Raw genomic sequence first — 26,950 nt, forward strand, 5'->3', positions numbered from 1 at the left:
TCTCAAAGTCCCTGACATCAACCAAAAAAATAACAAAAACCCAACACCTCCCCATAACACACAAAACTAGCCTACTCCCGCACCACATCAATATGCAACCCCACCTCAAAATCACAATCCTTTTCCAATACCAACTTCACCACAACACCATCATCAACCAATCCACCACCCACAAGCCACTACCTATCACACTCCTCATAACACACCACAACTTATTCTCGATGCTCAAAACTCAACCAACGACCACCACTACACCCAAGTCTCTGGCACACACCAAAACAATCTTATATATGTGGAAACTATACATTACTTTACTCAACCAATCTCCTATATAGTAGAATCCGCTGAGAAGGATCTGCTCATCAAGAACATGGCTGAGGAACTGAAGAAATTGACAAGTCGAGTTCTGGGTGTTGAAGGACCCAAAGAGATAGAAGTTTTGAATTATGAAGATCTATGCATACAACCGGACATGGAACTGCCAGAGGGTTACAAACCACCTAAGTTCGAAATGTTTGACGGAACAGGTGATCCCAAGGTTCATTTGAGATGTTACTGTGACAAGCTCGTAGGGGTTGGAAAAGATGAAAGGATCCGAATGAAGCTCTTCATGAGAAGTCGTACTAGAGATGCCCTGTCCTGGTACATAAGCCAGAACCCTAAGAAATGGGCCAATTGGGTGAGTATGATATCAGAATTTATGGACCGGTTCAAGTTCAACACGGAGAATGCACCAGATATCTTCTACATCCAAAATTTAAAGAAAACGCCAACTGAGACTTTCCATGAGTATGCTACTCGATGGAGGTCAGAAGCGGCCAAGGTTAAACCAAAACTAGAAGAAGAATAAATGAACAAGTTCTTTGTTAGGGCACAAGACCCACAATATTATGAAAGGCTAATGGTCATTGAGAATCAAAAGTTCTCTGATATCATCAAACTCGGAGAAAGGATTGAGGAAGGTATCAAAAGCGGGATGGTGACAAATTTTGAGGCACTACAGGCCATAAACAAAGCATTATAATCAGGCGGCATATCAAAGAAAAGAGAAGTAGGGTTAGAGATGGTGGCCCAAGGCCCAAAATATCCACTCACATATCAAACACCTCCACCCACATATCAAACACCCCCACCCACATATCAAAAACCTCAACTCACATACCAAACACCTCCACCCACATACTAACCCTCATCTCCCTGATATTCTCAACTCGCCACTGCCTATCACACTTATAATGCCCAGCCGTCCTACTATCATTCACCTCCAACTCGACCAAATTACCAGAAACCCCGACCTAACTTTGACTGCAAACCACCTAGACAATACACCGTTATTGCTGAACCCATCGACCAGCTGTACGAAAGATTGAAGGCCACTGGTTATGTCACCCCTATTCTTGTTGTGGCAATGGAGAACTCATCTCAATAAGTCAACCCAAATAAAACCTGTGCATATCATTCTAGTATGAAGGGGCACACCATTGACGAATACCGAACATTTAAAGATAAGATCCAGACATTGATTGACAATAAGGTCATACAGGCAAAGGAAGTTACGTCTAACGTCCGCAACAATCGTCTCCCAGATCATAGGGGTAATGGGTTACATGTGATAGAGACAGATGAAGAATGGGATCCTGAGGGGTCAATCGGGCCTTTTCTGTAAGGCAATGACTTTAAACTTGCAGTCAAACTCACTCCTATTATAGTGTAGACGTAGTCGTCAGTCGAGGTTGAGGTAACCAAATCGGTTCCATTTGAGGCAGAGATAGCTCCACCTATAGTCACACCTATTCCATTTGAGGTAGAAGTGGCCACACCTTTCATAGTGATAGTATCAACCACACCTCCTTTCAGCTCCAATGCCATACCTTGGGATTACGTTGCCGATTCTAGGCAAAAAAAAACAAAAATGGAAGAATCTGATGCTGCACAAGGAACGACCATAACGGGAAAGATCTATACACCTGAACACTTGGGAGGATCAAGCAAAGAGGCTGCTACTCAGCAACCTGTCATTGAAACTGGACCGGATGATCTTTGGAAGAAAGTACAGGCGGGAGAATACTATGTTGTCGATCACCTAAACAAAACCCCCACTCAGATATCCATCATATAACTATTGCAAAATTCAGAGGCGCACAGAATGCTTTGATGAAGGTGTTGAATGAAGCTTATATGCCCAACAATATCACCTGCGGAGAAATGGCCAACATGGTGGGGCAATTGTTGGAGAGTTATAAGATTACCTTTCACGAGGATGAATTACCGCCCGACGGTTTAAGTCACAACCGGCCATTGCACATCACGGTGCACTTTGAAGATAAATTCATTACCAGGGTCCTAATATTTTCCCTTTGACTACTCTAAAAAGATTGGGTAAAGGTTTCCATGAGATACGGGCAGGAAGTATGAACGTGAAAGCATTTGATGGGTCTCAAAGATTCACAATTGGGGAAATTAATCTTTGTCTACAGATGGGGCCAACTTGGTTCGATGTTGAATTCCAAGTGCTTGGTATATCAGCTACATACAATTTTCTGTTAGGTCGACCTTGGATATATGCTGTTGGGCTGTGGCATCAACACTACATCAGGCAATGAACTTCGAATGGAATCATCAGGAGGTGATCATTCATGGAGATGGAAGTAATCCTATTTACAACAGTCAAACCCTCCCTGTTATTGATAACATAAGAAGGCTATGAGGGGAAACTTATCACCGCATCGAACATGTCAATACAGTTGAGAAAGACAAATGGCGGAGTAACAAAATAGAAAGCATACTAGCATGGTCAAGGTATGAATCCAGTAAGAGGCTTGGGAAGAATCTTTAGGGCATTACAAAACCAATACAGCTGAAACATCATGGTACAACCTTCGGGCTCGTATAACAGTATATATGGCAAGAGTATGATGATTGGTCGCCTTCACGGCATGGTCCTTATTACCCTCTCGAGCAAATGGTGCCACATCTAGGTCAAACTTTTCACCAGGTTGATACAATATGGGGAACTGGAGAGGAAGAAACTTTAGCGGGGCTGAGGAATTTGTTCCTAGAGGATGATGATATGGATTGCAGTGCAATAATTGAAGAGGACAGGGAAGAAGGCTTGACCATTCAGACTGTGGAGAAGGGAGCCGTTCTCAAGAATTGGACCGCCACTCCATTCCGGGCCCGCCGAGTCGTTGGGTAGCTTGGCATATAGCCTACATTTATTTCCATAGCCATTCTAGGCATTTCAGATGTTTTCAGTAATTTTGTTTTTAAAAGACGCGTTTTGTTTCAAAATAATTGCACGATTCATCGAGTCGTACTAGTTTTGGATATTTTCAATTTTATCAATGCATGACTATTATTATTCATTATTATCTTTCACACTTTTCTTTCTACTGCATTGTTATTACATTTCCTGATGAACCAATGACAGTGGCATGTAATGAGACAATGCAACATAAGGATAATGACTTAGAAGAAGAGGATAAGACATCCAAGGAAGTTGTCAGAGAGGTTGAGAACTTTGAGAATAAACCTAAGTCCAACCTGGATGAAACCAAAGCAGTAAATTTGGGAGACGGAAAAACCGTCAAGGAGACTCGCATAAGAATTATCACTGATAGAGAATGAGGAGTACATTCAGTTTATGAAGGAATATGAGGATATCTTCGCATGGTCATATGCTGACATGACCGGTTTGAGCACATCCATTGTGGCTCACAAATTACCTAACAATCCAATGTGTCCGCCAGTGAAGCAGAAACTCAGAAATTTCAAACTAGACATGAGCCTAAAAATCAAGGAGGAAGATACTAAGAAGATCAAAGCCAAAGTCCTCAGGGTAGTGGAGTACCCAACCTGGTTAGCCATCATTATACCAGTTTTGAAGAAATATGGGAAAGTCTGAGTATGTGTTGACTATCGAGACTTAAACACAGCACGTCCCAAGGATGACTTTCCATTGCCAATTATTCATATCCTGATCGACAATTGCGCCAAGCACAAACTCCAATCCTTTGTAGATTGCTTCGCGGGTTATCACCAGATCTGGATAGATGAAGAAGATGCAGAGAAAACAGCTTTCATTACACCATGGGAAGTATACTCCTACAAGATGATGCCATTTGGTCTAAAGAATGCTGGGGCTACTTACATGAGAGCCATGACAACCATCTTCCATGACATGATACACAAGGAAATAGAGGTGTATGTTGATGACATCATCATCAAATCCAAGAGAGCCGCAGACTACATAGCAGACTTGAGAAAGTTCTTTGACAGGTTAAGGAGGTACAACTAAAAACCGAACCCCACAAAATGTGCATTCAGGGTTGCCGCAGGAAAGTTATTGGGATTCATTATCAGCCGTCGGAGAATTGAGTTAGACCCATCCAAAGTTAAGACTATTCAAGAATTACCGCCACCAAAGAGCAAGAAGGACGTGATGAGCTTCCTAGGACGTCTCAACTATATCAGTCGCTTCAAAGCACTATCCACAATCATATGTGAACCCATCTTCAAGATGTTGAGGAAAGATGCTGAAACACGCTGTACCGAAGATTGTCAGAAGGCTTTCGACAAAATCAAGGAGTACTTGTCCACACCACCAGTCCTAATACCGCATGAACCTGGGGGACATTTTCTACTCTATCTATCTATGTTAGATGGAGCTTTTGGATGTGTTTTGGGACAACATGATGATACAGGGAGAAAGGAGCAAGCCATATACTACTTGAGTAAGAAGTTCACACCCTATGAAGCATGATACTCTCTGCTAGAGCGTACTTGCTGTGTTTTGACCTGGACGGCTCAAAAATTGAGGCATTACTTCTATGCCTATACCACATACCTCATATCCAGGATGGACCCTCTAAAGTATATCTTTCAAAAGCCCATGCCAACAGGGTAGTTAGCCAAGTAGCAGATACTGTTAAGTGAGTTCGATATCATCTATGTAACTTAGAAGGGGGTCAAAGGATAGGAACTGGTAGACCATCTTTCTGAAAATCCTATGGGAGTAGAATACGAACCTTTGAAAACATATTTTCTTGATAAAAAAGTATCATTCGTAGGAGAAGACATTGCCGAAGCCTACGACGGTGGGAGAATGTTCTTCGATGGAGCTACAAACTTCAAAGGAGTTGGCATTGGAGTGATTTTGGTATCAGAAATGGGGCAACACTACACTGTATCTACGAAGCATAGGTTTCCATGTACCAACAACATGGCGGAATACGAGGCTTGCATCATGGGGCTCAATCTGGCCATCGATATGAATATACAGGAGTTACTGGTTATTGGAGATTGAGATCTTCTAGTACATCAGGTTGAAGAAGAGTGGGCTATGAAGAACACCAAAATACTACTATACTTGTATCATCTGCAGGAATTGATGATAGGATTCACAAAAATAGAATCCAAACATGTACCCAGGATTCAGAATGAGTTTGCAAATGTGCTGGCCACTTTGCCATCAATGGTACAACATCCACACAAGAATTTCATTGATCCCATCCCAGTGAGGATCCACAATCAACCGGCTTATTGTGCTCATGTTTAAGAAGAAATTGATGGAGAACCTTGGTTCCACGACATCAAAGAATATTTGGCAAGAGGAGAATATCCAAAACAGGCAAACCACACTCAAAAACGCACATTGTCGGGGGTATCCAATCACTTCTTCCAAAGCAGAGGGACCTTGTATAGAAGAACCCCTGATCTAGGGTTGTTAAGGTGCGTTGACATAAAGGAAGCTTCCAGATTGCTCAAAGAAATACATGCCGGAACTTGTGGATGACATATGAATGGTTTTGTTCTAGCCAAGAAAATACTCAGAGTTGGATATTTTTGGATGACCATGGAGACGGATTGCATCTGGTATGTACAGAAATGCCACCAATGTCATGTACATGCAGACATGATAAGGGTACCACCTAATGAGCTCAACGCAACAAGTGCACCTTGTCCTTTTGCTGCCTAGGTAATGGATGTCATCAGTCCGATCGAGCCTATTGTTTCAAATGGGCACAGGTTCATTTTAGTGGCCATTGACTACTTCACAACAATGGGTAGAGGCTGCATCCTACAAAGTTGTAACTAAGAAAGTTGTCGAAGACTTTGTCAATGATCATATTGTTTGCCGATTCGGAGTTCCCGAGTCCATTATCACTGATAATGCCACCAATCTCAATAGTGACTTGATGAAAGCCATGTGTGAAACCTTCAAAATCAAGCACAAAAACTCTACAACATATAGGCCTCAAATGAATGGAGCTGTGGAAGCTGCTAACAAGAACATCAAGAAGATACTAAGGAAGATGGTATAAAACCACAATCAATGGCACAAGAAGTTACCTTTTGCTCTATTGGGGTACCACACTATAGTCTGCACATCAACTGAGGCAACTCCCTATCTACTGGTTTATGGTACCGAAGCTATCATTCCAGCAGAGGTAGAAATTACTTCTTTAAGGATCATACAGATGCAGCATGTATAAGGTGCCGCTATGAGCAATTGGCCCTTATAGACGGAAAAAGAATGGACGTATTATGTCACGATCAGCTTTATCAGAACTGAATGTCTAGAGCTTTCAACAAAAGGGTCAAACCAAGACAGTTTGCACTAGGACAGCTGGTGCTGAAGAAGATCTTCCCATATCAATATGAAGCCAAAGGGAAATTATCTCCCAACTGGAAAGGTCCCTACATGGTTCATAGGGTTCTAATAGGAGGAGCACTTATATTTGCAGAAATGGACGGAGAAGTCTAGTCAAAACCAATCAATTCAGACGCAGTCAAGAGATACTATGTTTAGACTGTTTACATTTATTCATCTGATGTAGTTGAACTATTCTTGACCTGATTCCCATTTAAGAGGGGATACGTAGGAAGCCCTGTGGGTTCGATCATATCTTAATAAAATTTTCATTTTCCCCAGAACCAGAAACTAGCGTAGAATTTTGAGGAGAACCCTCATATTCCAGAGCGAGTCCAGCCGACGCCTTCGTAGGCTAGAAACTATGAAAATGATTAAGAAACTGGGGCAAAATTTGTGAATGATTCTCAAAATTCCGGAGAAAGATGAGCAAATTTAGTCGCATGCAAATGGCCAAAGGATCATTTACCAAACTGGGGCAGAATTTTGAGGAGGACCCTCAAAATTATAATACAAGAAATATGCAATGTCTCTGAAATGTGTTACAATCAATAGTTCATCTAAAATTACTTAGTATTCCATTGTATTTTCTAAAATAACTCTATTTTCATCAATAAGTGCATATTTTCGAAAACTCTATTTTCGTGATAGCAGGGTATTACACAGGGCAACTCAAACAAGGCCTCCAGAACGGAGCAAAGTACAGTCAGCAGGCAAAGGCACAAACCAACCTCCCCTTACAAAACTCACAATTTTTCTTTCAGCACAGGCACATCTGACGTAACAGTAACATTCACAAGCATATACAAGCAGCAAAATCACTATCAATCGGGCCACTAGACACCAAACATTCTCCAGCTAAGAAACACTGTACTCATATTTGCTACTGGTTCACTGCATAAGCCTGAGCAATGCCTTCTCTCTGCATGAGACTAAGCTCTGTCTCAAATCTTTGTCTGAGGCTAAGCCCTTCCTCTCACCAGCAGAAGGCTAAGCATTGCCTTCTCTTTGTATGAGACTAAGCTATGTCTCCAATTCTGGATTAGACTAAGCCATGTCTCAAATCTTTGCATGAGGCTAACCTCTGCCTCTCGCCTGCATAAGGATAAGCATTTCCTTCTCTTTGCATGAGGCTAAGCCCTGCCTCCACATTTGCATAAGGCTAAGCATTCACTTCTCTTTGCATGAGACTAAGCTTTGTCCCCAATCTGCATGAAACTAAGCCCTGTCTCAAATCTTTGCATGAGGTTAAGCCATGCCGCCATCTTTGCATAAGGCTAAGCACTGCCTTCTATTTGAATAAGACTAAGGTCTGTCTCAATCTCGCATAAGGCTAAGCCCTGCCTCCATATTTGCATAAGGCCAAGCACTGCCTTCTCATGGGACTAAGCATTATCCCCCCTGCATGGATGTTGCTCTATTCTTGGCACTATTTCTCTCGGGCTAAGCTCTTCCCTAAACTACGCACGAGACTAAGCTTTATCTCGCTATCATTTTTATCATATCACTGCACTTCATGGGCTGACATATAGCTATCATTATCCAAAGGCATCATAGTCCGAAGGCAACACCCTCATAGCCTGAAGACGTAATGTCACGGCCCAAGGATCCCTCAATACTCGCACATTATTATTTAAAGGCGTCATGGTTCAGAGGTACCATTCTCATGGCCCGAGGACATCATTTCATATCTTGCGAATCTCCTTTCTCACAATTCATGGCCCAAGACATCATGGTCTAAGGACGTCATCCGCACTGTCCAAAGACAATCTTTCATGGTCCAAAGGGAATTTACATCATCTATATACTTGCATGTATCATATTTTGAGTTTTATAGGTAATCCAGGAGGTAAACATTATACAAACAGGAGGAACATTCGCTCCAGTCTCCGCTCATACCATTTTCGCTTTGCCATTATAACCGATACCCATCAATTACCCATCCTACTCTGTGATATCCAGCTATCTGCCCTATAATACATCTGTTACACTCCAGATTCGCAACCATAACTTCATCCAACATTACCCTTTACAAAAGAACCTTTGCTGATACTCGCTACCACTCTTATAACAACTTCATCGGCTTCATTCACCGGTGGGTCCAGAACTACACATGGCCTGGTTCTTGTAAAACCAGGGATATGTATGTAGCTCAAAGACTAGGGTTAGGCCTACATTTTTCAAAACACCCATTCTGTCAAAATCGGTCATCATTTCTTTACTCGAAAACTCTTTCATCCTTCTCGGGTAAAGAGGGACAGCTGTTAATACCCGATTTTTCCCTCATATATTTTAAATTTTGCATAAATACTTTCAAAATATTGTACATGCATTTACAAACATGCACAAGTATTTTTCATTTTTTTTATAATTTTTCAAAGGCCCTAAATCCATTTATTTCTGCAATTTTAATTACACAAATGTTCAAAACTATCCCTCATATTATTTTATGATGATTTAATCATCTAAATTCATCATTATATGTTCATGTGAGAATTCAAACATTTTAATTGCATGTTTAAGACTATAGTTGCATACTTTGCAAATATAGTCCCTACAAAGCATAACCAGATTATCTATACGGAAAATAACTTTTTATATTTTTATAATATTGAATAATTATTTTAATTCACCTTCACGTTTGAAAATCATTTTTTATCATTTTATTATCTATTTGTTTAAAATTATTTTAATTAGTAAAATGGGTATTTAAATAACAGCCCCTAATTTACACCCAAAATCGGAAATCGGACCCCCCAATCCAATTTATTTAACCCAAGCCCAATTCAAATCAGACCCAATCCAATTAAACCTAACCCGACCCAGACCCCCTTCTATTCCTGGTCGTTGATCTCTGAGATCAACGGCCCTTATTCTTTCTTACCATATTAATCCCAAACGACCCCCTAACCCCTTTCATTCTCTCGAAACACGCCGTCATCATCTCCCTTTCATCTCTCAACTCTCTCTCAACCTAACCTTAACCCTAGTTGCTGTCATCGGCGTAAACCTCCCTCCTATGATGCTTCTGTGTATTCTTCGACCATTACCGGCCTTCTATACCTCATGCCTGTTTGATTACATGGATCTTTAAAAGAATCTCAAGGAGATTCAACTTGGTTCTTTGTCCGAAATTTGTTTACTGGCCTATTTAGGGTCATTCTCGTATGTGAGTACTGATTTCCTCCTTTTTTTTAGTTTGAATCTATGATTTTTGACTGCTTTTCTCTCATATCTGTTGTTTTGAAACCCTGGTTCTACAAATTCATGGATCCGTTCAGATTTTTATAGATCTAAAATGATTCGAGTATTATTTGGTCTTTTCCCTCGAAAATCTTTTTTTTTTGGTTAACTGTTTCGATTTCATTTACTTTCTTCTAAAACTAGGGTTCGTCCTGAGTTTCTTCAAAAGGTTTTTAACTTTAAAATGTTGAATCTAACTATCTCTTTACATATTTGATTAATTTTTGTGTGTATGCTCAAACCCTAGATATTCTTGTTTGTGACATTGATTTCTACAACTTTTCCCATTGTTGTGTTTATTTCTGTGAACCAGTTATATTGACTGATTCTATTTTAAGTTTTGAATAATTCTTTCCTATTAAAATCAGTATTCATTTGGATTTTTACTAAATTATTTCTATTAGGGATTCGAATACCTGTTAAAATTGATATTGTCTGGGATTTTTATTTCTTTCCTTATTTGTGACCTTGATTCATATACTTGCCTTAATTAATTATAAGTACGGTTTGGGGATTTGACCGACTCCCTATATGGCATGATATTGATTACTTGCCTTATTTTAGCCCTAATTTTTTATTGTTAATTGACTCTCCTCAATTTAAGGGGTCCTTTTCGGATTTTCCACAGGAATTGATCCCTTAATTGGCTGATTGATCTTATTTGATTGTTTTATAAACTGTGATTTCTTCTTTACCTTATTTGTTTTACCACACTAAGTGCTATATATACCCTCTCATTCTGATTCTTCAAACACGAACAATAGTTTACAAACACACTCACACACAAACTTTGCTCATATCTCTTTTTGCTTCTTGTGTTCATTGCTTTTCTAGTTGGCTGAAAGCCAAGACTAGACTATTGAATCCTGCCTACTTTACCTTTTGCTTCTGCTTCCTTAATTGTTATGCTCTCACTATTGCCATTCAATTAAACCTATATGTTTTTCTTACAATTAGTATGCCTTCTTCTGAACCTGTATGTTTTCCTACTCAGCATGTCTACTACTGTTTTGATTCAACTATGTGCCATGTTATCAGCATGTTCACTTCTCTGTTATTAAACCAGTAGGATGTTTTATTAGTCTGTCTATCTTTATTTAAACCTATGTTCTCTATGTTTATTGTTCCTAATCAGCATGTGTACTGTCGTTCAATTAGACTATATGTTTCCTGTTATTCAATGTGCTTCCTTATGATTAACATGCCTTCCTTTTACTTAATCAAACGGATGTGCATGCTGCAATAGTATGTCTACTATATGTTTACTGCAATGGCATGCCTACTTCTTCTTGATTGAACCTATGTGTGTTGTTTTCAACCTGTTTACTCCTGTTCAGCCAGACCTATGTGTTTCTGCTTTCAGCAAGTCTGTATACTTGTTGGACCTATGTCTACTTCTCACTAGCATGCTCTTAAAATGTTCACCTCTCGCAATATGACTCCCAACCCTACTACCCCTTTGCATGTGACTATATGCTTATCTAGAAACAGTTAATAAATTAAGATGAATGAGAGTCTCTACTTTGATGTTTTATGACTATGTTCTGTGTATTTTTTTTGGGTTGCTGAACCTTTGATTAAAATGTTTCCTAAACTATGTTCACTCCTGATATGACCTTATCTCTAAACTATTTCACACTTCTAACATTGCCTTGACTTTTAAAACTATTTTAACTCCTAAATGTTTTCCCTTGTTAAACTATGCGCACCCCTGAATTGTTTTACTTCTGAACTGTTTCTTAAAACTATTTTTCACTTTTTCAAGCATTATCTCCCACTCTTACTCTTAGAATACTTAGGCTCCTACCCATCTGGTGTGTGTATTGCCTATGAATCTATGAGATTTCTCCGAACTCTGGCACACTGGGGCTGGCCTCTCCACACTGCACAAATAACTACATCTCTTTGAAAGGGATCTTGGTGTGAGCATTGCCCGAGGTCCCTGATGCCCTTGGGAACTTTGACATACCAGGATACTATTCAGTGCACTATGAGATTATGGCATTTTGAGACTAGTTAAAGGCCTGGTTTGCCAGGTTTATCCTTCGGGCCTATATTCAGGCTCCATATAGCATAGCTTGGTTTTTTCTGTAACTCATTTGTTCTATGGTCTGTAATAATAATCTTTGTAAAACAGATATTGGGAAAATTAGTAAAAGGGATGGATTCTTATATGATTTTTGTGGGGAAATCAGGTAGAAATCATGCCTTAAGGTCTATATGATGCTTACTTGCATTAGAAATCATGCTTTAGGTTTATACTATGTTTACCTGCATTGGAAACCATGCTTTTAGAATCACTTGGCATACTGGACAACATGTTATAAGCACACAACCTCATTTGTTAAGAAATTTTGTTTCTACATAATCATGACCACTAGAAATTATGTTATTAAGTCACTGCTATAATTCTGCCTAATAAAAACGTCCATTCTTTCTGTGCATTAGAGATCCTGCTTTAGGACTGTATTTGCTTTTAAACCATGTCTACATTGCCTAAATCAATAACTATCTTGTCTATAAAAATGTTGAAAAACAATCCCAACACTTAGATGTCATAGAGATGAGCGTGTATAAATAAGTTCTGTAATGTAATATTCAGCACCTAGACCAGCATGCCTATAGGCCATAATAAATTCAAATTGTTTTAAACTGATTCCCAGAATTCTGATTGCATTTAGACAATATGCTTATAAGGTATTACAGATCCATGCCTAGGCAAGCCTATAGGTAATCAAGGACTAATAAAAACTGTGAAACTATGCTTTGCTTATTTGTGACTGCCCAGATTCAACAATTTCTAAAAAATCAGTAGGCAACCTTATTAGTTCCCTATCGCTTCACCTTAATACAATGCTGCATATTCTCTGCTTGTCATGCCTACCTAGATATCCTATTCTAGTACCTTTCTGAAATATCTGAAATTTGTTGTTTGAGATGTGCTAATTGTTTGTTTATTTGTGGAGGTAAACGTAAGCCCCTTAATTGTTCTTTATTTGACAATCCTAATTGTTTTGATTGTCGCCTAGATCTTTCTCCTTTAAGTACCATAGAAAAGTCTAGAACTCCCTAAATTAGAGGTCCTAAATACCTCCAGGGCCACAAGGAAGGGAAGAAAAATGCACGCATAGGGTTCGTTAAATTAAAAGCGCTTATACAATCACTAAGGGGAGGGTAATTGGGTAGTAAAAGGATATGATAACATGTGCGCTAATTCTATGTGTAGCACTCCAACTTGGGGACGATTACCAAGCATTGTACAAATATGATCCTGTAGGCTAACAAACCTAGGACTTCCCTCATCTTATTTACATATGTATGCTTAGACTGCTTATTTGTTAAATTTCCTTTATCTTATATGTGTGCTTAGACTGCCTATCTATTAATTGACTAATTCATAATTTGAGTTCGATTGGGACCCACCGTTGTGGACCGTGAGAGGTGCCTAACACCTTCCGCTCAAAGTTATTTCGAGCCCTTACCCAACCTCTGGTAATGCAAATCGGTTTTATGAGTTATCTACTCTAGGTGCCCTAATGCACCTTAAATCCATTAGGTGGCGACTCTTCAAAATCAAATACCCAATTCATGAAATGAAATGAGTTGTTCCCAATGAATGTCGAAACTCGGACTCTGCGAGGAAAAAGGGGGCATAACAATAACCTTACCATGTGCATACCCGGGGGTGATCCCACGTCACCCTATCTCATATAGGTCTAATAGCACAATCTAACTGAAATGTCACAATCCAACCTAGCCCATAAACCTTAGAACCAAGTTTCCACTTCCGAAATTATCTAGAAGATCATAATCTCACATCTACACACCGAATAAATTTGAACATGATGTATCAATACATAACCACAATTCAAGATGGAAATCACAGGATATACCATACTACTCGAACACCCATAGCAAAAACTTCAAATCACAGCAACTGCTCAAAATAACCGAATACCGATAATAAACCTCTTATCAAATAATGTCTCATTCCAACACTTTCGCACTGCCAACGATGAATGAAACACGCAGAAAGTCATAACCATTCCTCAGATCAGCTAGTCGTGGAGCTCCCACTCCTTCGACAAGGACCATAGTAAATTTCTAAGCCGAGCCCTGATATTATCCTTCCAACATGCTGAAATCGAATCCGATAGTAGTCATTCTAGATCCCAATGATATCATCTCATCCAACACGACTACTCTAGTGACATGACATATCGATACAATCTATATCCACAACCCGTGCGACCCACACACCAATAAGCAACAGTCCAAATGTACTTAAAACATGGAAAGATGACTCAAATGAGAGAGTTGTACCGCAAGCTCACCAGTACCACCATAACACAATGCTAGGAACCCATCACACATCATAGAACCAGAACATACGAATCTAACCTGAAGAAAAATACCTCCACATAACTGCGCTACAATGCACGACCCTATCAAACATTGGTCCACATGAAACACCTCAAGTCACTAAGCTCAAAATCTACAACCACGCGCAATTTGATATCTAGTACCAAAAGCAAATCATCATAACCACGGCTTAGCAAATGACATAACACCACGCAAAACCCGAAAGGACATCACCTATACACCATCCATCAATCAATACCCAATACTCTTTCCGCTCGAATTCCACTATGAGACGCAAATAGAACTACACCATATGTGCCTATAACCAACAAATCATAATGCCCCGCAACACGAAAAAGTAACTCATAGATCACCCCAAAACACTAATAAGCTCAATAACAACCGAATCAACACATCCCTCAACAATAGCAACTCAGATTCAACAAGCCGACTCGATGTAGAACATACATCCATATTGTCCTACCAATGAACCCCTTATCAAGGACTTACTGAAGTTGCTCCTCCAACTCCTTTAACTCCGTTGGTGCCATACGATACGGTGATCGGTCACCAGATCAATACTGAAATCAACAACCCTGCCCGGCGGCATGCCAGACAGCCGGAAACACATTCGAAAAATCCCTCACCATCGGAACTGAATCGATGGTAGGAGTCTCTACATTGACATCCCTCATGAACACTAAATAATAAAGACAACCCTTCCCAACCATCCGCTGGGTCTTCAAATTGAAAGATCACCCTACTGGGAACATAATCCGTCGAATCTTGCCACTCAATCAGTGGGATCCCAAGCATAGCCAACGTCGCCATCTTAGCGCAACAGTCCGTAATAACACGACACAGAGATAACCAGTCCATCCCCAATATCACATCAAAGTCTAACATACTAAGCAACAAAGTATCCACCCGGGTCTCCGAACCTCGATAGTCACCATACCAATTAGCAATATCATTTGCCTAATCATCTGAAAATGCCTGTGTTGCCTAAGAATTTATGACCTTCCTTCATAACTAAACGTGACCTTTCACATGCCAAGCTCAACCATACACAACATACAGCATATACCATGCCATTTTATGACAAATATGAGAACTTCATAATCTATTCCGAGCCACAAGCAACTACGTACTCCACAAACCAATAACTTTTCATTTGATCCAATCTAGGATAAAAGTGCTATATATTACATGCTCTTCCAGCCAATAGAAAGTATACATCTTTAATCGTGGTAGAAACCATTAAGAATTCCCTGAATCCTATTTTCACAAAACCAAACCATCAAAACTGAATCCTTCTAACTCAACCAAGCCATGCAAGCCACCAAAAACCTAAGAGCATTGCCACGAAACACCTGTAGAAAATCATTACTTCATAAGCACCCAAAGAACTAATCATATCCCTTGCCATGATGATCCGGCCTACTACCAAGCTGTCCTATTCATCCAAGTTACTTCTAAATTTCTTTCAAATTGATATTTCCTCTTGCCATAATACCGCAATCCTCAACCCAAACTCACTACATGAGACACAAGCATGAAACCGCATCGTCTAAGGCTCATAAGCCATTGAATACTCTCTTAAATATTCTTAAAAGCACCACATGCAAAATACTTACCCTGAAGAGACTTCCTGTGAATCTAAAGCCATTACCTTCACCTTCCTGATACTGATGTGTAGAATCCTTAATGATATAAAAATGCCACAAGTCTTAACACTCTCCACTGTAAGCCTCAGTTTTTGGCCAAATACACCCCCTGAAGATCTCCAATTATTACATATAAGTCTCAAATCTATTAAAACCATCCTTGGGAGTCATCAACTCTATGGAACTTTCAATTACACTGATCAAACGAACTGAATGACCTACGCCCCATTAGCAACACCTAAAGAAGTAACCCATCCTTCTAAGCAACCGAGTGATATCCTACTCCATACATGTTACATCCCTTACAATAACAACTAATTCATCCAACGTTTCTCAGACACCCACAAAGCATAACACAACCCTTATCCAAATTTTTCCTTTACTCGAGCCATCCTCGATCTTAACCCTTACAAGCCACAACCTATTCACTAATATCCTCAAACTGAAACCAATTCAACATATAACCGTGAAATCAACTAATCAATAGCGAACTCCCCCACTTGTCTCAAAGACATAGACCAACACACCCAAAAAGTCACAATGCCCATACTCTATTTATGCCATAATATCATAGTGAGGTTTAACTAAATCCTTCATAAGCTCGTGCAACACAAACCATCTAGTACTTCAAATCATCCGCAAATCTCGCATTCACCTCATAACAATTAAGACAACTTGTATACGCGATCCAAACTCGAACTGTAGCACATATATTTACTGGTAAAAGAGGACTTTCAACAAACAACATAGGGTTCACACCACTTCCAAACACTCCACAAGAGATAACCCACCTGCTCCGCCTCAAACTGACCTCTCGTTATACCTTTACACCGCCATAAACATCACATAATCACTAAATCTTCCTGAGTCTAAACACATATCATAAAATGAAATCAACTTCACTCCCCCACTAGAAAACATGAAAAGATCCTTCAACACACCCACAAATCGGGCTATACATCAAATCACGATGGAAATCAAACACCAGATAGTTCTCTCTACCCTCAAGCAGACCCTTCTCATCACATTCAAATCATATGAACACATCTCACAGTCACATCATACTCATCACGTAGCCACCAGTCATCACTCCCACTAATAGGGACACTATCAGATATACAAATTCAAAAGCACGTGCTCACACAATCAACACCTCAGTGTTCAAGCTACAAGCAAAGTCTGGCCCAAGTCCTCTAGACTGGCCCAACATCAACACACAAAAATCATATCTCATCCCTCGATCAGGGAATCACAAGCCATCGATGCACAGCTGATACCGAACGCTCATGTGCGCATACGAACGCTTGGAAGGAATTTAAGGAGTTAAGTTTCAAGCTGAATCAACGTCGTACGATAGGAATTAAAGAATGTGAAGTTTATTTCCTAAAGATTCCGTAGCCTCTCGAAGATAAGTACAGACGTCTCCATACCGATCCGTGAGACTCTACTAAATTCACTCATGACCCGTGAGACCTATGTAACCTAGGCTCTGATACCAACTTGTCACGACCCAAAACCCAACCCATTGTGATGGCGCCTATCGTGAAACTAGGCCAGCCTCAACTCAACAATCAACAAAATAATAATAAGTTTTAAAACATTTACGGAAGCTTTTAATAGTTAAAGAACTATTTGAAACATAAGAAACTCCAAGAATAGATACAATCCAGCCAAAAATCGAGGTGTCACTGAGTGTATGAGTGCTTAAGGAAAATACATAGTCTAATATAATGTTTAAGGGAACAACTGAAATACAATTGGAAAGTAAGGTGGAGAGCCAAGTCTTGCGAGCACCGTGTAGGTACCTCAATAATATTCTAAGTCAGAAGCCCTGATCAAACATCCTCTACTGGATCCAAAGTGCCTAAATCTGCACACGAGGTACAGGGGGTAATGTGAGTGCACCAACTCAATAAGCAAAAAGTCCAACCTTTGGGCTGATAGGTAGTGACAAACTCAACCTCCTCAAGGATAACAGAAATAATGTACAGAAACGTAGGCATGCTTTCAGTTAAATAAACAGCTCGAATAGTAAAACAGAGCAAGTATGAACAAGGTAAAGAATTGTAACTCTGCTACATCTACATGTCAATGCATATGCTGGATGAAATGCACCATGCTGAGTGCCTCATGTGCCCATAATCTCAAATGCTCGTCCACTCAATACTGTATATGGATCATACGGACCAGGGAAGATCCATCCCGGAATATATACATCTCTGACAACAGTCACTCAGTACTGAGGAAGGCCATTCCAGCCTATGGAGAAGATCCATCTCCAGATAATAACAATAACAACCTCACAACCACTCGGTACTGTATATGGCTCACAAGGCCCAGGGAAGATCCATCCCGGAATATATACACATCACAGACCAATAGTCTCCAGTACCGAGGAACAAGCCAATCCAGCCATCATGGAGAAGATCCATCTCCATACCAATGGAAGATCCATCACTGAATATAATCCACTGCGCTCACTAGGGATCTGTTACAGAATCCAGAGTGGCTCCTACAGCCTAAGCGCTATCACAAGCCAACGAAGGCATATATCAATAATCCACTGCGGCGTGGAGCCCGATCCCATAACTGTCACTCACAATCAGGCTCTCGGCCTCACTCAGTCATCACTCTCCAGTCTCCCACACACGGGCTCACAATGTCATGAAATTAGCCCAAAACAATGATATGATGTGCCAAATAATAATAACTGAAAGTATGGAATATTAGTGAATATAATGAAATGACAGCAAGATACGACCACTCGGGTCTCAACAGTATCGGCGTGAAGCCCTAACAGGATATCTAGCATGTTTTTACAGCCCATTTACTTAATCACATGATAGAAACATGGGTATCAACAAGAAAGAATCATTACGTGGTGCCATGGAATGATCCAGGACATAATTCTCACGGTGCACGCCCATATGTCCGTCACTTGGCATTTGCATCACCTCAATAGTAATCATAGAACACATATTTCGGGGTTTCGAACCCTCAAAACCTAGTTTGGAAGCATTACTTACCTCAAGCCAAGCCAAACTCTAGCCCGCGATACCTTTGCCTCTCGATTCGGCCTCCAAATTCCCCGAATCTAACCAAAATCAGAACCATAACATCAAACTATGCTAAAGAACAAAGCCCACGCGAAAATAATCAAATTACATCCAAACTCCCAAAATTGGACAAACCCGACCCCCGGACCCACCTCTTAGAATCCGACAAAAATCATATCAATAGAATCCTTGTTCTCCCACGAGTTCGTACAAACCAAGAACATCAAAAGCAGACCACAAAAGGCCCCTCAAATCCCCAATTTACACTCTCCAATTTCAAGCCCTAATTCTCCAATTTTTTTGGTTTTAAATCCCACTAATTTCATGTCAAATTAGTAAGAAATCATCATATAATCGAATATTGATTTCAAAAATCTTACCTTCAAGTGCTACACTTTGAATCCCTCTTCAATCCTTCTCAAAAAGCTTCAAATACGGCCAACAATGGTGAGAAATGGCCTAAAAATCGTGAAGATGGCTATTTAAACATTCTGCCCAGGTATATTTCCTTCTTTGCAAACGCGGTCAAGGCCTTGTGTTCACGAAGCACAAAAATCACTAGAAAATTAAATACTCTTTCACGAACGTGACTTCCTTCACGCGAACACGAAGACTCAGCTGCCCAAGCCTTCGCGAACGTGATCTTACCTACGCGAACGCGATGCACAACTCCGGGGGGTCCCAGCTTCACCTATTTACCCTACGCGAACGCGACTCATCTCATGCGTTCGCGATTCACTGGAATCCAAACCTATGTGAACGCGTACCCCGACTCACGAACGTGAAGAACACTTTATCCTCTAGACCAAGCTCTTTTTTGCGAATGCGGGACAATCTTGGCGAACGCGAAGATTGAATTCTTCTGCAACAAAAACCAGAAAAAAATCGGCAACTCTCCAAAGCCAAGAATTGGTCTGTTAACCACCCAAAACTCACTCGAGGCCTCGAGACCTCAACAAAACATGCCAACACATCCCATAACATCATTCAAACTTAGTCGAGCCTTCGAATCACTGAAAACAATACTAAAACACCAAATCAACCTCAGATTCAAGCCTAAGAACTTAGAAACTTTCAGCTTCCACAAATGATGCTAAAACCTATCAAATCAACTCCGAATGACCTGAAATTTTGCACACACATCACAAATGACATTAAGGAGCTACTTCAATTTCTGGAATTCCATTCCGACCACATTTCACTACCAACCGAAAAACAACGAAATTTTAATTTTACCAATTCAAGCCTAAATCTACCACGGACCTCCAAATTATATTCCGAACAAGCTCCAATGTCCCAAATCACCTCACGAAGCTATCCGAATCATAAAAACCAAATTCCAAGATTGTTTTCTTATAAGTCAACTTTTGGTTGACTTTTCTAATTAAATGACTAACTTAAGGGACTAAGTGTCTCATAACACTCCAAAACCACTCCGAATTCGAACCAATTGACCCGATACCACATAATATAGCTAAACAAGACATAAAGAAGAAGAAGAAAGGGGGGAGACAAGGCTGCAATTCATAAAACAACCGGTTGGGTCGTTACATCTTAGTCCTTTTTAAATGTATGTTGTACTCTTATATTCTGTTTATAGCTATATTGTGTGTACATAAGTGGCATGAGTTAACTTTGCTACACTTTTTTTTGCAATTACTTGTTTGATCTTTTATGATTCCAAAAGGGGGAAGAAAATTGAAGGGGAGAAACAGGTTCTCAGAGGGAATATGGTTATTGTCCTAGGGAAAATATGGAGATCTAGTTCTACGGGGAAATATCAATTCCAAGTTTCTCATCATGAAAAAGGGGGAAAAATGATAAGTTAGGTGTCTTTTACTTTGATGATTTAACAAACTTCATATGAGAATCAGATAGAACAAGGTCCTTCTTGTTCAGAACAACAAGTCAAATGACTGACACAAGTTTTAGTGAAAGAAGTTAAGGTAACAACAGAGGTAACAGATAGATATCAGTTCCTCTGGTCACAGTAAATGTCAACTCTTACAGATGTTAAAGCTGTTGCATTGCACACACAATAGTACAACAACATTGTTGAACCATTCCATGTACCGGACACTCCCTTGCATCATCATTGATGACCTCACTTATATATTAGAACCATGAGGCAAGGGTTTACATTTACTTGCAAAACCAAAAACATATTTTATTCTCAAGTGTGCAGCCACCTTCATTCTCTCAAAGGCATTGAAGAACAAAACAACAATATAACGAAGGACCAAATCCCTGTATTGATTATATCGTGTATCCTTAATATTGTTATGTCTTTTTTATGTTTTTTACTTGTAACTCATGCTCAGCTTATAAAGCATCTCGTAGGAAACATTGTAAAAGAAAAACCTTGTGGTTGTGTTGACTAGAGTTAGTCAAGCGGTTAGCTTTGTAATAGAGTTATTACAAAGCGGTTTGCAATATAGTTATTGTAAGTAGGTGAGAGATTAAGAGTTTAATTCCTATGTTACAATAGATTTTTATTTAAGGTTGCTCAGTTAGTCAAGTTGAAATCCGAGAGTGTCGGTCGTGGTTTTTAATCGCGTGAGCTGAGAGTTTTTCACGTAAATATTTTCCATTTCTTCATAACAAGATACATTTTCTATAACTCACATTATGCGAGTTGATTCAATATACAATTATACAGGTTAGCGATACAAAAATTAGCTATCTTAAACAAGAACGTTACTAAACCATTTGTTGTAGCCAAAATATCACTCACTTTGCCTAAGCATCATGGAAAATCACTAAATAATTATTTTTTAACCAAAAGGCTATAATAGAAAATGTCATACTAATATCCTCCTAGTGACTTTATGTGATATCTGGGAAGAGTTAAGTGATTTTTTGGTTACAGAAAATAGTACATTTACGTTTGTCATATTTAGGTAAAGTTTAATGATTTTTTAGTATAAAAAATAATAACTTTGAGTAATGACGTAAAAATTGAGTGATCACTCATAGTAACCCCATAAAATATTATAAACAAACCAGCTAAAAGGAATCCAAGCATATCAATCATTGCTTAGAACACATAATAATGTTAAGATATACTTCAATATAACCATCAAATATGGTTACAAATCTTTATTTCATAAATCACTTAATACCAGGAGGCATACAAAATGTAAATCACAAATGTAAAAAGACACACAGTACATTATATGCAATATCAATCATGGTACACAGAAGCATTTGGCCTAGGCTTAAAATCTTCGGTAAAGGGATTTTCTTGTTTAAGACCAGCATCATCATCATGATAACCAGTTATAGTAGGCCTTGGCTCAAAATCTTTCATAAATAATAATTTCTCAGCTTCTTTCAGCTTGGCGTCATCGTGGTAGACAGATAGATTAGGCCTTGGTTCAAAGGCTTCACCTCCAGTAGAAGGTAATGTGTAACAATCAGTTTTCTCTATGGAGAGAGGAACAGAATGCTGAGGCATAAGATGTTTGATTGCTTCAGGCATTGGCTCATCGTTCATCACAGCTCTCCAGTATTCTCCAGGATCTTTTCTTGCATTGGTGCTGCTTGTGTACTGTCGGAGAAAGAGAGATCAAAAAAAGACTTTTTGAATATATGCTATATGAACTTCTTTACATTCGAATATATAATTTATATAAACTGATATGCGCAGATATTTGGTATATCCAGGGAAAATGTAGGCTTTAACATAAGGGTCCAATATAACCAGTAATGTTTTCCAAGAAATTCTATTTATGTATCCGAAAAATTTACTAAGTATATACAAAAATTAAATTCGAAACTCAGTTATTAAAGCTTGAGATCATTCTAAATAAAGAATCCACAGAATTCTAATGTTTGATCCACCTTTGTAGGTACCGGGTATGTAAATATTTAGTATTGGCAAATAGAGTTCTATGTAAAATTCTATTGCATTTTGAAGAGTTATTTGCCAAAAATAAAGTTTTCTTATTTATACATGTTCGATAGGGATATGCCATGACAAATGAATAATCCGGTTAAATAGTCTAAACCTCTCACTAGCTAGATGGGCTTAAACGACTAGGTTTATGGAAAAATCATATGTTAGTTATGCTCAAGAAGCAAGCATTCTTTTCGGACAGTCGAGAATATATTATTCCATATGTTTCAGTTTTACATGAACCTATCTCCTCTTGATTCAGTATAAACCCACTTCTAATAAAGAAACTCTTTTAGTTTTAGGATTTTAATATTACCTTTAATAAAAGATTTTCATAACCACACAAATGGTATCACATATTTAATACTACATGTGTTAATAATCTTATAGCCACACAAATATTACGGTATGTTTAAGATCATAACTTTCAAAAGATTTTGTCTTATTGAAAACCTCTGTGCCCAGTCAAATACGTTCATATAAATAAAAAGAGCTGGAGCATAAGTTAAATAATTCAATTGTTAATATCTGATATGTAAAGACATTACAATTCGAAAGGCAAGGCAGTTGAAAGAGAAGCATATGATAGTGCACCAAGAAAGTAGTAATTAATAATAACCCACCAAAAAGGAAGTATATAATTAATCATCTGTAAAAACTTACCAGAGCAAATGAAAAGAGCAGGATAAGAGCAACATGTAATTTCATGGTCACTTCACTAGGAATATGTATGACCCAGAAGTTGTTGTTATTGATATTTGCTTAAAGCATATTATGAGCTTATATAGACAGGTTAAGCTATTATAAAATCATATTGCATGTAACAAGTTATTGTCAAGCATGTTCAACATGATTCACACACTCTTGTAGGACCAATGAGAGACGTACAATAATCATAAACAAATAGGAGGAGGCCCCAATTAGCTTCTTTGACACGTATATTATTGGTGACCAAATCTTTTAAGTAGGCTTGATTTACTCATAAATACTACTACTGCCTATTCACGTTTTAGTGTTTCCAAATATCTGGTGGTCAGTATCTATGGTATTGCTTTTCAGTATCTTAGATAGTGGTAAAATATTAAAAAAATTTGTTTGACTGATGCTAGATCATTCATAAGATAGTCATATGAGTTCTATTTCTATTTTTTTTTCTTTTTGTATTCTTAACTTTTGCAGTATAAAATGATTTGCTTCAAATAAAAGAACAACGAGAGATGATTTAATCAAAATCAATTTGTTATATATTGAAAGCAATTACACTATAATTTACGCACATTTATAGAGGATGCCTAACCCGAAAAATCTCATAAACTTTTTATTCACAAATAGATCAAGACTTCAAATATTGCCTTTCTCAAAGTTGAAGTAAACAAAAGACATTCTTCCTCAAGATCAACTCAAAACGCGGTTAAATATTTTGCGACAATCAAGTAATTCAAGAAAATTTGTATTTGACCCTAGATTGTTGCCCTCGATTAAAGAAACAAGAAGGAGATATCAAGAGAAGTCGCTCCTCATGATTGATCCGGAGTATTGCCCGATTTTCTTGGAGATCAAATATATTATAAGGAGGTCCGCATCATCCTACGTTAGAATAATATGTTGTTTAAGTCTTTGAATTACGGAGATTAATTTAGTGAAAAGAATAAAGGGAATAAACAGAATTATACTCACAATTAATTAAAAATTACCTTTTTGCTTTATGATGCCCATGAAACAAGTAACAGTTCAACAGAATTTTCAGCTTCATTTTCAAGCCTAAAACAATAACCTTTTGTGTTGTGAATGAGAAAGTAACTCTTTCGTAACTTAATCAATCAAGAAAAAGCTTGAAAACTATTTTTTAAGTGCAAAAGGTTCCCATTAATTATTTTAAATACTAGTTAATTTATCCGTACTTCACACAGTCGAATAACTCATTTTATAAGTTTAGTTGATATGAAAAAAGAATAAGATTTAGATTATCAAAATGAATTAGTTACACGAACAGAAAAAAAAGAAATTTAATTAGATATTGACATATTTTCTTGTTGTACTATATGGCTCTTGTGAGAAAATTATTGGCATGTACATCATGTTCTACCTACCAATAATATGTTTGAAATTACACTACCATTCAGCAACAAATTTAAATAATCTCAAATTGCTGAGGTGTGCTCTCCTACTTCTTCAGACTCTACTACTTCAGTTTCTATTAGATTCCATATAATAAGTTGTTTGTGCTATTGCTCCAAAAAGGTAAAATTAAAGGAAACCCCAATATACACTTCAAGATCTATATTATATAAGAACATATTAAAGAATATTGAGAACCATAGACATTAATGAACACTAATTACCTTGTTATATAAATTATAGGGAAAACAATTGCTAGGTATATGAACAGAACCAAGAGAATATTACAAAGTATTAACACTAATTAAAACTCTTAACATTATGATAACAAATATTAAACAGTTATAGTAAGAGAACAAACCATCCAATAATAATATAGAGAAGTATTCCAAAGAGAAGAAACCGCTCAATTGATAAACAAATAAAACATACTCCGCTGGATAGGAAAAATGAAGAGAAATAGTGCTACTGATAAGTTATGTGTCTTTTGTTTTGATAATTTAACAAACTTCATACGAGAACCAGATCCTGATATAACTAGCTCCTCCGCGTTCAGAACAACAAGTCAAATAACTAGCACAAGTTTCAATGAAAGCAGTTAAGTAAAAAATAGAGGGAGCATATAGATATCAGTTCCTCCGGTCACAGTACAAGTCAACTTTTATTGCTGTTAAAGTTGTTGCATTGTACACGCAACAATACAACAGCATTGTTGAAGAATATTATGTGTCGGACTATCCCTTACATCATCTTTGACAACCTCACTTATATATTACTAACATGAGGCAATGGATTACATACACTTGCAAAACCATAAATATATTTTATTTTCAAGTGTGCAGCTGCCTTCATTCTCTCAAATGCATTGAAGAACAAAACAACAACATAACGAAGCACCAGATCCCAACATTGATTACATTATGTGTTCTTAGTATTGTTCTGTATTTTTTTAATGTTATTCTCTTGTAAATAATACTCAGCTTATTTAAAAGTATCTCGTAGGACACTTTGTAAACCATAAACCTTTTGGTTGTGTTGACTAGAGTTAGTCAAGTGATTAGCTTTGTAATAGAGTTATTACAAAGAGGTTTGCAATACAATTATTGTAAGTAGGTGCGGGATTACGAGTTTAATTCCTAGGTTACAATAGGTTGTAATCTAAAGTTGCTCAGTTAGTGAAGTTGAAATCCTAGGAGTGTAGGTCGTGATTTTTAATCCCTTGAGCAGGGAGTTTTCCATATAAATATTATTGTGTTAATTACTTACTGATATGTTATGTAGGAGCCGATAGATAACCAGGTTCTTCATACAGTTTGGTGGACTCTAGTATATATCAATTAGTATCAGAACGGGTTCTTTATATAAGGCTAACACCTAGAAAGGATCTTCGTGGCTGCACCACCAAAATTTTGAACAAGATCAATGAATCTACAGACCACAGAGATTCAGTGGACAATACTACGGGTGGTGGAAGAAAAGAACACATGATTGTATTATGGCAGAAGATTCAGATCTTTAGGATGTTATCTATGATGGACCCTTTGTCCCTATGAAGACCATTGGTGAGACAACAATCACAGTTCCAAAGATAAGGAAGGAATATAAAGATGTTGATCGTAAAACCATCGAGAAAAACTTCAAAGTAAAGAAGATCTTTGTTTGTGGCATTGGACCAAATGAGTACAACTACATCTCAGTTTGCCAATCTACAAAGGAGATCTGGGAGGCTCTCCAAACTGCACAGGAAGGAACCACTCAAGTCAAGCAGTCAAAAATCGACATGCTCACTGCTGAGTATGAACTCTTCAAGATGAAGTAGGATGAGTCTATTCAGGACGTGCATCCTCGCTTTACTTCCATCATCAATGAGCTTCACTCTCTTGGAGATATTATCCCAAGGACCAAACTGGTCAAAAAAATACTTATTGTGTTTCCTGGTTCCTAGTATAGCAAA

At 38.2% G+C, this 26,950-nt stretch overlaps 1 protein-coding gene across 1 annotated transcript; it reads right to left on the reverse strand.

The window, feature by feature from the left end:
- Window positions 1-22,043: 22,043 nt before the first annotated feature.
- LOC142182566 (organ-specific protein P4-like) lies at window positions 22,044-23,653 on the reverse strand. The gene is made up of 2 exons (XM_075256783.1): window positions 23,542-23,653; window positions 22,044-22,530 (listed from the first exon to the last, which is right to left on the reverse strand). The coding sequence occupies exons 1-2, from the start codon at window positions 23,584-23,586 to the stop codon at window positions 22,165-22,167; spliced, it is 411 nt and encodes a 136-aa protein (XP_075112884.1). The 5' UTR covers window positions 23,587-23,653; the 3' UTR covers window positions 22,044-22,164.
- Window positions 23,654-26,950: the final 3,297 nt, after the last annotated feature.

This window comes from Nicotiana tabacum, chromosome 7, assembly GCF_000715075.1.
Source record: "Nicotiana tabacum cultivar K326 chromosome 7, ASM71507v2, whole genome shotgun sequence".
NCBI lineage: Eukaryota > Viridiplantae > Streptophyta > Magnoliopsida > Solanales > Solanaceae > Nicotiana > Nicotiana tabacum.

Excerpts from the sequence above, each read along its gene's own strand:
- LOC142182566 (XM_075256783.1), bottom strand. The coding sequence starts at position 23,586 with ATGAAATTACATGTTGCTCTTATCCTGCTCTTTTCATTTGCTCTG. Across the intron at positions 22,531-23,541 it reads TGCTCTTTTCATTTGCTCTG|TACACAAGCAGCACCAATGC; the intron begins GTAAGTTTTTAC and ends TTTCTCCGACAG.